Source organism: Ananas comosus, linkage group 8, assembly GCF_001540865.1.
Source record: "Ananas comosus cultivar F153 linkage group 8, ASM154086v1, whole genome shotgun sequence".
NCBI lineage: Eukaryota > Viridiplantae > Streptophyta > Magnoliopsida > Poales > Bromeliaceae > Ananas > Ananas comosus.
The window spans coordinates 553,232-566,700 of NC_033628.1; the positions used below are offsets into that span (position 1 = coordinate 553,232).

The 13,469-nt window shown below is 40.3% G+C and overlaps 2 protein-coding genes across 11 annotated transcripts; one reads left to right on the forward strand and one right to left on the reverse strand.

Moving 5' to 3' along the window:
- LOC109714252 (probable methyltransferase PMT18) lies at nt 1–4,839 on the reverse strand. 10 transcript variants are annotated; one of them, XM_020238785.1, is made up of 7 exons: nt 4,732–4,839; nt 4,091–4,168; nt 2,766–3,497; nt 2,452–2,662; nt 1,735–2,032; nt 1,170–1,637; nt 1–553 (listed from the first exon to the last, which is right to left on the reverse strand). In XM_020238785.1, the coding sequence occupies exons 3-7, from the start codon at nt 3,489–3,491 to the stop codon at nt 310–312; spliced, it is 1,947 nt and encodes a 648-aa protein (XP_020094374.1). In that variant the 5' UTR covers nt 3,492–3,497; nt 4,091–4,168; nt 4,732–4,839; the 3' UTR covers nt 1–309. The 10 variants fall into 10 exon arrangements, with proteins under 10 accessions (XP_020094374.1, XP_020094377.1, XP_020094375.1 ...); XM_020238788.1 differs by lacking the exon at nt 4,732–4,839 and having other exon boundaries at nt 2,766–3,500; nt 4,091–4,201; XM_020238786.1 differs by lacking the exon at nt 4,732–4,839 and having other exon boundaries at nt 2,766–3,507; nt 4,091–4,201.
- Nucleotides 12,153–13,215, forward strand: LOC109713819 (RING-H2 finger protein ATL79-like). The gene has a single exon (XM_020238049.1). The coding sequence runs from the start codon at nt 12,359–12,361 to the stop codon at nt 12,926–12,928; it is 570 nt and encodes a 189-aa protein (XP_020093638.1). The 5' UTR covers nt 12,153–12,358; the 3' UTR covers nt 12,929–13,215.

Here is a 13,469-nt window from a genome sequence, read left to right on the forward strand (position 1 = left end):
TTACTGCATAAATTAATACTCGTATTGATCATGATGAGCACAAACAACAAGTCCCAAAGCTCCGTGTTCCGCGGCTATTTTAGTATCTCACTAACCCACTCACACCTCACCGTTTCAAAGCTCCCTTTCTTACAAGGGAGTCTCAAAGAATTAGATACATCGAATCGAGGCGAAAGTTCGAAGGCGAAGAAAGGACGGGCACGTAAGAAAATAGATAATCTAATGCTACACATCAACGGCAAAATTGCTTCAATGTTGGATAGCAATAATAGCAAAGAAGATACTCCGGGCGATGAAAAGCGTCGACTGCTACTGCTCTGTGGAGGCCTCCGCAGTCCAGTAGCTCTTAACGGCTACGAGGATTTTCTCGGGGTTGAAAGGGCCGTTTTCGTGGTCTGAGATATGACTCTTCCATCTCATTCCATCTGTTATGCTCTTAACTTTAGTCAGGACCTCGACCGTGTCGCGGATTATGGCCGTTCCCTCCGGCCTCAATATCCTATCCATCTCCAAGAGTATGTATGTGATGTCGCACCTATGAATATTCAAAATACTGAGATCCTCGCAAAGGTAAATGGATTCAAAGGTCAGGGTAAAAACACCAAATTAAGTAAACTTAAGATTATTCAGTAAGCTTAAGAGTGCGTCTTGATGAGATTAGTTAGAAGATCGTTAAATATAAAGATGAATCACTCCGAGAAGTACAAATGCATGTGCTCAGAGGAAAAAAAAGAAACGGAATACAACAAGTATAAAGTTTGCTTTTCTTATCCAAAAGGAGCCCCGCAATCATTTTGTTGAGCATTTGCTTTATATAAAAACTAGTTTCTTGAGTAGCTTTAGTGCCTTGCCCCGAGAGGAGGGTGGATGATAAAGTACATGCACGAGTTTAAAAATCGCAAAGATCAGTGAATTCATCAGGACTAGTTGCATGTCGAGGATGTCAATTTTCAGTTATATGATTAATGGAGTACAAAATGATGCATCAAATGAATTGATTTGAAGTGCTTTGCTTATCAACATTCAAGCAGACCGAAGAGTGACAACATTACATTATGTTCTAGAATTATCTAATCAAATGCCTACTCAATTAACAGCTAAGTTAGCAAATAAATCTTAGATTAGGCACAGAAACTGATCAGTACGGCACAAAGAAACTGTTTGCATACCTGTCCTGATAAATGCTAAACACATTGTCTGCATGAATGAGATCATAAGTCCTTGGATACGTCGAGAAAGCTTCACACCAGTCCTGGTATGTGCCAATGAACCCACGTTCATATATCAGACCAAGTGTGTCGTGGTTCGAATTGGCAGGTACCACGTTCATTACCCAGACCGGAAACTTATTCATGGCAGCCGCGAATCCGCCCAGGTTTGCATTCATGTCCATCACATTCCTATACTGCCCTTGAGATAGAGGGGCAACAATCCGCTTGTAGTGTGCCACCCTCTCGTTCCACATCTTGCTGTCATCTTCGAATTTCTTTGCGTTTATCCCTGGAATAGAGCCTCTAGTTATTCTTGGCGGGACGGAGAACGCCCTATCTGGCCATTTCTTCAACTCCCCACCCGCAACTTCTTCCTCACTGTCCACGTCCGGCAGCGGAGTTATGCAAGCTTCCATCTTCTTGTACCTATCAAGCCCATCAATCCATTGAGAAATAGGCTGATTCTAGTTTAAGGTGTTTACATTACTAAAGACGGACAAAATCATGTGCGAATTTTCCATACCAGGCGGCATCAGCGTTGTCGTTCTTGCAGATGTGAGGGGTTTTATAGACCTTTCTGCTCTTAATGCAATCGGCGTGGTTGATGGGCTTCTGCCAAACCGAGAGATCCTCCTTCTCGATCACCTTCTTCCAGCACAGGCGCGTCGCGACATCCTCGATCTTGTCTTGCTCTTCCTTTAGATCTTCTTTGGTCCTCTCCCAACCTCTCCAATACTTCTTCCAATTGATCGGAGGGCCCGACAGAATCCAATAGCCTCCCGGCCTTAAAAGTCTATCGACCTCAATAAGGTACAGTCCATCTGATGGAAAGGACATGGGCATGTCGAAAGGTATGTTAAACATTTCATATTCCCTAGTTTTCTTCTACTCTCCTATGATCACACTACAGTAGGAAACAGCCAATAAAACACAAATGAAGTTGATCGTCTTAAACTTTCTAACCACAAATTCTGAAGAAGCTCTAAATGAGATTTCCTGTAAAGTGTACCTTTCTCGTATAATGAAGGGAAAAGCACAATACATATATATATATATATATATGTATATATATAGCTATCCAAAATTCCCTCAGAAGTATTGAAAACCTACATCTTACCCTATATACATTGCCTAAGGAACACTTACGAAAGAAGAAATGTAAATATTGGTTTAGTTTGATTTAATACGAAAATTCAGATAACAAATGTACCGACTTTACCAAGAGCACAAAAGAACTTACCATAAGCATGCCAAGGAATTAGACACCGCGAACAATGAGCCATGTCGAAAGCTCTAGCCGGATACGGCATCCTCTGCGTGGCCATCACTCCGATCATTGCCGGCACTCCTCTCTCCAAAGCAAACTGCACCTGCGCCTCGTGCGTGTCCCTCGGCGCAAACGACATTGTTATGATATCTCTCTTCAGCAAATAAGCTCCCCAGCTAGCAACCTCCGAAAGACAAAACAACACCCAACACCTTATTAGAATTTACACAAATAGATCACAATCTATATCTATATATACACAAAGGGACGATGATTGATGATCTTACTCCGCATCCAGTATCAAGTGCAGTTCTAATATTCCCCTTGGTTAAAGGAATGAGCTCATTTATGTCATCAATGTACGCGTCGGCCCCCCGCGGGAACATTGTCCCGCCGCCGGGAAACCGGAACCGGTCGCCCTCGACCTGGATCCAATTCTGAATGGCCTTCTCAATGCTAAGCTCCTTGTGAGGAATGTTGTCATACCAAGCGTAATCCCTACTCTGCGGCCACTTAAACGGGGCCTTGTACCCGTGGGGGGCCGGCACGAGGCACCGGATGAGCTCATCCTTGTCCGGGCAATGCCGCTCCCGGTAAGCGAGCATTGCTCGGTCGAACCGCCGGCCCCGGGTGCGGTCCTGGCACGGGGTATACTCACTGAAGTTGAGAGCGCAGGCCGGGAACGTCCCGGCCGAGGCCGCGGAATCGTCGAGGGCCAGCTGGTGGTGGGCCTCGAAATCGAGCATCGGCTCAGAAGCTATAAAAGAGGAGGATGATAAAGATGGCGCGGGCTGGGAGTGCGAATTGGGGAGCGGGTGGGAGGAGTCGCAGCCAATTTTGGAAATGGTGGTGGATGTGGTGGGGGTTTTGGGTGCGGCGGCGGAGTTTTGCCATGCGCCGAGGATGTAGAACACGACGCAGAGCCCGCTCACCGCCAAGATGTAGGCGAGCCGCTGCTTCTTCGATTCCAACAATTGCTGGGCTTTCGGAGATCCCGGGTAATCCTTCGCCATTTGCCCCTGCTGTGAACTATCAAAGTGATCACATCGAAATAGAGTTAAAATTAATTGATAAAATAGATGGTGAATGGAATCTGGATACCAGAACTAGGAAAATTTTGAAACTTTCGGCTTCATTTGTCTGATAAGAGAGTGCAGAGTGAGATCTTGATGTGTTTATTTATGAACTTTAATGTGTGAGAGGGGTAAAACACATGAATGGATGCAAAGGGGGAAATAAATGCATCTGAAACAGTGGCAGAGACCCATCAGTAGTGAACAAAAACGAGAAGTAGGTGACCCATTTGTTTGCAATCCTTAAACCCACAGGAAATGATCATCATCTATCTTAAAGCTAAGAAGAGTAAAGTGTAGAGGCCCAAAGCAGAGTAGGATGGGTGGGTTACTCTTCATGACATAGCTTGGAACAAAGAAGAGAAAAAAGTGGGAAAAAAGATTCACCAAGCACTAGGGAGAACCAAAGGTGCATCTGTAGAGGGAAAAACAAAGCACTAAATCCCACACACTAAGAAACATTTTACCATAATAAGGTAAAAAGCTTTGAGACAATTGCATGAGTACAAAAAAGAAAGAAAAAAAAAAAAACTACTTACCTCGTTACCTATTGTATCAGAAGAAGGGTTAAGTGTTCATCAATGGAGGTAATCAAAAGAGACCAACATGTCCATTTCCTTCAATAAATAAGATAGGAAGTAAGGAAAAAAAAAAAAAAAAAAACCGCCCCCANAAAAAAAAAGAGAGAAAAGTCCAAAGCACTTGTGCAAAAAGAGACCCATGTCGTTCCTCACACGGTAGTACATACGATAAAGATATATAATTATATAATAATAAACAATAATAAAGGTCAAAAATGTATGGAGACCCCACTCAAATTACACGCTATTTTGGAGTGATCCCTTAATTTTTTCTATTAAGAGTTTGAAAACCATACTGGTCATAAATTTTTGAATAAATTTAGCACTTTTTGCAGCTAAAAAGGTACTTCAAATCATAAAATCTTAGAAAACTACAGATTAACTTATCAAAATTTCTAACTAAATTGACTAAAAGTAAATCAATCAAAACAAACAAAAATTAAAGAAATGTCCATAAAACAAAACACAAAAAATACAAGTTCAGATACCTATTGCTAAATAATCTAATAGTTGAGGGGTCTCTCTACATGTTTACCAACGAAGAATAAAGAAGGAGAAACACTAATAATAAAGGCCAACATGAGTACATGACACAGTACCTGACTAAGATGCCTCCCCACTTACTTCCCTCTCAACTTTTCCTTTTTCTCCTTGTTTTCTTTTTTCTCTCTCTTTTGGTAATAATTCATGGTGTTCTTGGTGTGTAAAAGAGAACCTTAAAAACAAACTACTAATTACAATTGTAAGTAAAATTCCGAGAAAACTCGATCTTATTGCATTGATCCCCTCTCTATTTCTGAATTTTTTTTAAAAAAAACATAAAATAAAGTTAAAAAAAAATGTGCTCTTTGGGTTAGATTTGGTCCAAGGAGGAAACCCAAGAAGCTGCAAGGAGAGGAATTTGCGGAGAGTGACTAGCCTCAAAATGCTCCCAGCTAATTATTTTCGACTTAATTACTTTTGGCAGGTTATTTTTTTTTATTTCTTAAAATAAAATTTTTAAAATTAGTTTTGACATTGTAAACTTTTTAAAATATTTTTCTCACCGGAAAATATTTTCTGTCGATTTAGTTTGTATATACAAAGTAAGATTTCACTAAAAATACTTTTTCTTTATTTTAAAATTTACTTATCTGTAAAATAAAGAATTATGAAATTTCGAAGAAAAACATCCCATTAACTGGCCATTAATATTTTATTTACGCTGCAAATAAATCAATTAATTAGCAATGTGCGACTGAAATATTTAATTAACTTAGATTGCAGAATTTTTGTCTTGTTGTAAGAGATCTTAAATCATATATGCTATGTTGTCGGTGCAGGTGAGTTTTTTTTTTTAATAAACATGGTTTTGATTTAATGATCTTTCCATTTGATCTCATGTAACGATTAATGGGCCATGGGCCCCCGCTTACTCTATGGGCCTAAAAATGCTTTAATATTTTAGTCTCACAAGGGTATATGGATTTGGCCCAAAAGCTTAACTGAAGCCCAAGTTTTTTTCTTCTTAACAGGCCTTCAAACACTACAATACTTGCGAGTGGGAGATTTTGCCCGCACCGGGTGTATAAATACATCTCATACACCGCACTTTTAAAATTTTATAATAAAAATTTTAAAATTCAGAATCTAAATAAAAGTATTGCTCCAGATTCTTCATATTATTGTTGTTGTGTGTTGGAAATGTGTTGTTGGCATTGATGATATAAAAGAATGTCACGTGAATATATTAAAAACAATTAATCCAAATCTTTTATGGCCTTTTTGCATAAAAAATCCACTTATTTTGGGCTTTTGCAAAATCGGGTCACTTTTTTCGTTTTTGCAGATTCGGTCCGTTTTTTCAGTAAACTGACCAAAATACCCTTATTACTTTTTCTCTTTCCTCTTTCTCTCTCCTCTTCGTTTCTTCCGTTATTTTTTTTTTTCGTTCTTTTTTCGAGCCCGCCGCCGAGCCCCTCCTCCTCTTCCCGCCGCCGCGCCGAGCCCAGCACCCCCACGCGCGGTCTCTGCCTCTTCTTTCTCTCGTCCGTCCTCAAGCCCCTCCTTCACCTCCGCCGTCGCCTCCTCAAGTCCCGTCGCAAAGCTCCGCGTCCTCACTCCTCCGCCCACAAGCCGAACGCCGCCGCGCCGAAGCTCGCGTCCGCCAGGAGCCCTCTCTCTCTCCCCGCCGCACGCCGGCGGCCCGACCCCCAACGTCGTCTCCGTCGCCGTCGTCGTCGCCGAGCCGCACGCCCGCCCCTGCCGACCTGCCTCGTCACCCTCCAATCGCCATCGTCACTGCCCCTTGCTGAGCCGTTTCGTCACCACGCCCCCACCGCGTCTCCGTCACCGGTCACCGGTCTGTCGTCCGAGTTACCGTCGCAAGCCCAACGCCCATTAATGGTGTAATGGTGCACCATTTGCATCATTACAAAACGCATTAATGGTGCATTCCATTACACCATTTAATATGTAATGTGCAATGGTGCAGCGACAATTACACTAATGGTGTCACCATTGCAACCATTACACGCATTAACACCAATGCACCATTACACATTAATATGTAATGTGCAATGTGCACCATTACACTAATGGTGGACCATTACACCATTACACCTATGAAATTACACCATAATGGGTAATGGTGCACTGGCATTACACTATGTTAAGAAAGAAGAAGAAGTAAGGCCGCAGCGCGCCTTGCGTGCCCGCCGCGCCGCCTGCTGCGTGCACCGGCCCCCGCGCGAACGCCCACCGCGGCCTGCGCGTCCCGCGCCAGGAGCAGCCCGCGATCAGGCCACCTCCCCTCGCCGGCCTTGCCAGCGGCCTCAAGGCGGCGTCGTCGGCCAGCGGCCTCGGGCTGGCGACGTCGGCGGCCGGAACTCCAGCACAGCGGACGAGGTCCGGCGGCCTTGGCGCGGATGGCCGAGTGCAGCAGGCCAGACGCCGGACGCGTCGACGGCGTTCGCCGGGAGCCAATCGCAGGTCCTTTCGGCTCCGCATGCCGCCGGCGACGAACTCTGCAGCTCTTTTCCTCCCCGCCCGCTGAAACAGCGACTGACGACCGCGGCCGAGCGAGGGCCTCGCGACGGAGACGACGGTGACGGCGGCCATGGGGCCGCCGCCGCCATGGCCGTGGGCTCGGCGATGGCGACGAAGACGACGGTGAGGGTGGGCTTGGCGGCGGCGGCGGGGGAGAGGAGGAGGGTCGCAGGCGGTGGAGAAAGGGTGAGGAGGGAGGCAACGGTGAAGAAGGAGGGTGAGGAGGGAGGCGACGGTCCGATCCGCCTCTTTTTTTCCTGCGAGAAAAAAAAAAAAGAACGACAGAAACGAAGAGGAGAGAGAAAGAGGAAAGAGAAAAAGTAATAAGGGTATTTTGGTCAGTTTGCTAAAAAAGCGGACCGAATTTGCAAAAACGAAAAAGGTGGCCCGGTTTTGCAAAAGTCCAAAATAAGTGGATTTTTTATGCAAATTGGCCATCTTTTATCTATTAAATTAATTTTCTGAATGATAAAATACCAGTTTTATTTTATGATGTTTTGAGTTTGACTCTTGTATCCACCGTTTGATTTATCTAATATCTACTAATAATCATTTGCATGAACGAAATGTTAAGACTAATTAATTATTCAGATCTATTTTCAATGGATGTATTGGATAATAAGATATATCACCAATATATCAACAATTTATAAATTAAATTTTTAAGAAATTCAAAGCATTTCGGCCCCATTTACCTCCCATCCGAACTGTGTCTTGGTGCCCACAGCAATAATATAATATGCCTAAACAAATAAAGAAAAAGGACACGGAAAAGAAAAAAAAAAAAAAGAAAAAAACAAGGCAGGGCCACTCACCACGCCGCTGCAAAGGGAAAAGGATCAAAACCAGCCCATAAATCTCACAAAGCAACAACAGAAGCTAACGCAAGCGCCTCAACCGAGCGCATGCAAAATATGACACCACCATGCAACCTCTTCGTCCGTGTATGCATACGCTTTTTGTGCAATAAAAAAATGCGTACGTCTTGCGCACAGGATAAGCGCTGAGCTCATTTCTTAGCCGTTGTTTTTTTTTTTTTTTCTTTTCTCTTTCTTTTTTTGGCTTTTTCTTGAGAATTATTGCCCAAACCTAGCGTATAGAAAACACTCACTGTACTTACACCTGCAGTTATTTATATTTTGTCAATTTTTTAGATGATATGGTATTAAAACAAATTCTAAATTTTTTCACTCTGTATTAATATTGTAGACGTTCAAACTCTATCTCTCATGTACCTTTCAATCTATAAAGTCTTTGGCCTTTTTTCTACATATCGATTTTTTTAAATAACTAATGTGATCCACAATGTACATATTTGAGTGTGGTGCATATATATAAACGCACGAATAGATGATACATCTAGTGTAGACAATAATTTTTCACAATTTTCTTAATCTCTTTTTCTCTATTCCCTAGGGCATGCACGAAAGAGATCGAAATAAGGATGCGTCTGTTTCGCGCTAAAAACAACTGCAGGGACCACAAAAGGAGCTCACCCTTTTATTCCCCTGTTTACTAATGCAAAAGCTGCAGTGTTGATGCACAGTGGTCCTCCTTCCGAATAATTAGCCACAATTGTTCACAAGACTCTCTCGCGGGATGGCTCCGCTTTACAGAAAATATGTTACTATACACAGATCAGATATATTGAATTTTATTACGTTCGGTAAATACATAAAATAATGCTAAATATAAAAATGTACCTAGTGTGTTCATTGGCTGAATTGTGGCCTAATTCAACTGCATCTGTGAGTCACACATAGACACAACTAATTATGAATGTTCTACGCTTTAAGATATTGTGTGGGATTAAGATTTGTCTAAATTATTTTTGATATTGACAGAATAAAAAAAAATTGAGAGAAAACTTTAAAAAAACCCCCTGTGATTTTGTAGTTTTTCACTTTACCCCCCTGTGGTTTAAAATGTATCAATTTGCCCCCCTGTGATTTTTTTTTTCTCTTTTTCTTATCAATTTTATTTTTTTTTCTTAAATCAGTGATAAAGTTAAAATTAAAGGGTACTAAAGTGAATATTTGATAAATCTAGATGGATATATGAAGTTTTTTGTATATAATTTAATGAAATATTAACAAAAAAGCTACCGAAAAGATAAAAACGAAACCATAGGGGGCAAATTGATACACTTTAAACCACAGGGGGGCAAGGTGAGAAACTACGAAACCACATGGAGAGTTTTTGAAGTTTTTTCAAAAATTAAATTGTGACTAAATATAATGTGTTTATTTTGGCATTTCTAAAAATAACATTTTGCTATATCAATTTTTTTTTTAAAATAAAATGTCATCATTTGATATTATTGGGAGCTGGGAATAATGATAGTTAAATTAATAAGAGGCGTGCATGCAACTAGAGTAATTAATGGGGCCAGGGATGTTAAATAACTTAGCCATGGGTTCCCGTTTCCTTCTATTAAAACATGTGCTTGTTGGAAATTGAAGCTGATTACGTGAGGCTTGCTTAAATTTGGGGACTAATTAGATCTCTAATAACTTGCTTAGGCTCCAATGAATTATTAACTAACAAAGTAAAGAATAAAATTTATTTGGACAGAGACAAAATGAGATTGAAAAAAAAAGTTATCAGAGAAAATTATTTCCTATCATTTAAATGGAAATATACAGGGAGAAAATTAATAACTTTTATTTTTCCTCTTCAAAAATGTAGAGATATGGAAAGTATAAATACTTCATCCAAATAATTAGAAATAAAATTATATTTTTCTTTAATTTTCTCTTTTCTTTTGTATTCCCTTATTTTCCCCCCTGATCTCTCTATTTAAACAAAGCATTAAAGATTAATTAGAACCGTTAAAATTTTATCTAATTTGCATTTTTATATGCTAAATATGTTTCTCTTGATAACAACTGCTTTAAAATAAGCTTTATTTTTCATTTTTTGGTATTGAACCTTTTCAGCTGAGTTGTACTCCACTTTCAATTGCTTTGATGAGAAATATCAGGTGAGGAAGCATTACAAGGTGAAGTGTAATTTTTACTACTAGTATTCAGGAGCAGCTAATTAGAGCTTTGGCTGGTGAAAAGCACTTTTCAAATGATCATCTAGATATGCAAACCTCTCAAATCTCGCCACCACCAAGGCCAAGGCTATTAATTTTGAAAAGCGAAGACATAATTGGTGGGGACGACGATTCATAATATAAAACTATTTTTTTCTAGAGATAGATAATATGTTATTCGTTTCGTTTAATTCATTTAGAAATAAACTTAGCTTTAAATGTGAATCAAGTACTAGAATTCGAATTGGTGGGGACGACATTTATTTCATTAGAAATATTATAAAACTATTTAATCTGCTGTTTGTATAGCTTTAGATTTTATATAAATTTAAATAATAAATTGTGAATATAACGGTGTTTTATCAGAACTGTCCCACTGAAGTTTTGTTTCAGAGATTCTATTTTGGGGCAAAAGCTTTCAAATCGGTCTAAAATCGAATAAATAGATCTCCGAATTCCCTTCTCCAAATCACAAGATATGTTAGATTCGTTCCGAGATTGAGATGTTCACATTTTGATATTCGAATACTACTGCAAGTGAAGAAAAACTTTAAGACTTGCGTCTAAAAATGAAATAGCTTTACACTCATTGGCATGCATGAGCATTATTATTTTTATTAGTTTATTTGTTTTTGAGAAATAAAAAATATGCTATGGTTTCATTCATTTAGATAGTAAATTTACCTACACGATGAGACAATCAGATTTTGAAGTATTTTTATTAATTTAAAACATTAAAATTTGCTGCACAAATAACTAATTATTTTGTAGTTTAGCTGGATTATAGTTTACCATCTAACCTATAAAAGAAATTTCCATTGTTTAGCTGCATCAAGAACTTTTAACTAGACAGTAAATTACCATCCAAAATTATAACTTCAAGTGATATAAGGAATAAAAAAAAAAAAAGGTCAATTCGCATAAAAAATCTGACAATTTTGTATTTTTGCTCAAACGGACCAGTATTTTAAATTTTACAGATTGGATCTGAATTTTCAGTATACTGACTAAAATATTTTTATTCTTTATTCTTTTCTTTTTTTCCCTCTCTGAAACTCTCGTCATCTCCTCTACCTCCTCCGTGACCCTGGGCACCGACGGAGGCAGAGAAAGAGGAGACGATGCCGTCCTTACATTTTCTCTGGGGCGTTTGGATTGGCGAATTTGTAGATTCAACGTAAGTCAAGTGTAGTGGTGTTTGAGTTTCCTTGAAGTGTGATTATTTTTTTGTTGTTTGTTTTGACGTAACTCGTACCACTAAAAGTTAAATTCAATCACTTCTACTGTTTGTTTTGATGTAACTTGGTGCTGGTAAAATTAATTTTTTGAGTTCCGTTGTTTGTTTTGATGTAAGTAAGTGGATTCCATTATCTCCTAAATATAGTAATAAATTTATCACTATAAAATTTAACCTATTATATAATTGAATTTTTTATTATTATTTGAAGATAATTTTAATTTATTATAAATAAGGTAATTCTAATCCATTATAAAGAAAGTAGAGTTTAGGTTTTACTGTTTAATAAATTGTTTAGAGAAGGTTGAGTGTGGTGGAAGTCGAGTTCGGTACTTTAGAGCCGGAAGTCGAGAGTAGGTGAAGTGGAGCTCTAACGTAACTTGAATTATATTATATTTTTCACTTACATAAAAACAAATAACGAAAGTGAGTTCCATCACTTCACTTACACCAAAACAAACGGGCCCTAAAAATTGAACTCTGCATTCGTCATGTCATAGGAACCCTATATCTCGGACATATGATAGCCAAAAAGTTATAATTAAAAATTAGTTATAATTAAAAATTATACAAAATAAAAATTTTAATAATAATAGCAACTAAATTTAAATATTTTAAATTAATAAATTATTAGTATTAGTAAGTGGGTCGTTGCACATATAACGTGTACAAAGTTCGAGAGAGAGAGAGAGAGAGAGAGAAAGAGAGAGATAAAAAAGCAAAAAAAAAAAAAAAGAAAAAAGAAATTCTGGTAGAGTTACTTCCCACTGAAAGCCACCTCACTTAAACGCCCCAAAAGGCCAGAGCCCCTCCTCTCTCCCCACACCCTGAGGAGAGAAGAGGAGAGAAGAGAAGAGAAGAGAAGAGCTTAATTATAGCCCACGCATCAAACACACCTTCCCCACACGAGCGCACCAACACCATGACTCCGAGCCACACCAACACCAACACCAACACCAACACCTCGTCTTCGTCCTCGTCGTCGTCTTCGTCTCCACCTCTGAGCATGAGCAGCAGCAGCAGCAGCAGCAGCAGCAGCAGGAGCAGCAAGTGGGGGCCGTACTCGAGCGGGAAGGAGTTCGACGTGAACATGGCGACGGTGCTCGTCGTCCTGCTCTGCGCCGCGCTCCTCGCCTTCTCCCTCCACGCCTCCGCCCGCCTCCTCCTCCGCCTCCGCCTCCGCCGCCGACCCCGACAACCCCCCAAGTCCCCCTCCGCCGCCGCCGCCGCCCCTGCGCCGCCTCTGGTGGCGTTCTCGTCCGCGGCGTCGGCGGAGTGCGCAGTCTGCCTCTCGGAGTTCGCGGAGGGGGAGCGCGTGCGCGTGCTGGCGGCGTGCGGCCACGCCTTCCACGGCCCCTGCGTCGACGCCTGGCTCGCCGCCCGCGCCTCCTGCCCCACCTGCCGCGCCCCCTATCACCCACACCATCAGCATCAACATCAACATCAACAGCAACTGCAACTGCAACTCGTGATCACACCCTCCTCCTCCTGAATTGTTCTTTGTTATTATTATATATATTTAATTTTGCTTTTTTCTTTTCTTTTCTTTTTTCCTGGGGGTTCTGTTCGATTTAGGTTTTGGAGCTGGTGTGGTACTACTAGTAGTAGTGGTAGAGCAGATCAAACCTCTCCAAAAGAAAATAAGGAAAAAAAAAATAAAGGAAGATAAAAAAGGAAGGGTTTTCCTCGATCCTGTAGTATGGAAAGTTGTAACTGGTTTTTACTGTTTCTGCTACCAAACAAGTAAATTACGAGTCATGCTAACGATGTCTTCTAGAATGCGCGGAATGGTGCTCAGTGCTCACAGCTATTTACAGCAGTCGTAAGAATATTAATAAACACCAGTACTAATAGCAGCAGCAGCAGCAGCAGCAAGGAACTTATGTTTCCCTTTAATACAAGAGAAATGTTTTTCTAAGAGAGAAAATGGTATCAATTAAATTTATTTGTAAATATAAAATAATTATATTTTGAATTTAGAATTTTAAATATTAACTATCAAGTTTTTATAGCCGGCTGCTACATTAGGTTAC

Bases quoted from the DNA above. Each gene is read 5' to 3' on its own strand.
- LOC109714252 (XM_020238785.1), bottom strand. From the start codon at position 3,491: ATGGCGAAGGATTACCCGGGATCTCCGAAAGCCCAGCAATTGTTGGAA. The intron at 2,663-2,765 runs GTAAGATCATCA...TGTCTTTCGGAG, and splicing joins CACTTGATACTGGATGCGGA to GTTGCTAGCTGGGGAGCTTA. The intron at 2,033-2,451 runs GTAAGTTCTTTT...CCTTTCCATCAG, and splicing joins AATTCCTTGGCATGCTTATG to ATGGACTGTACCTTATTGAG.
- LOC109713819 (XM_020238049.1), top strand. From the start codon at position 12,359: ATGACTCCGAGCCACACCAACACCAACACCAACACCAACACCTCGTCT.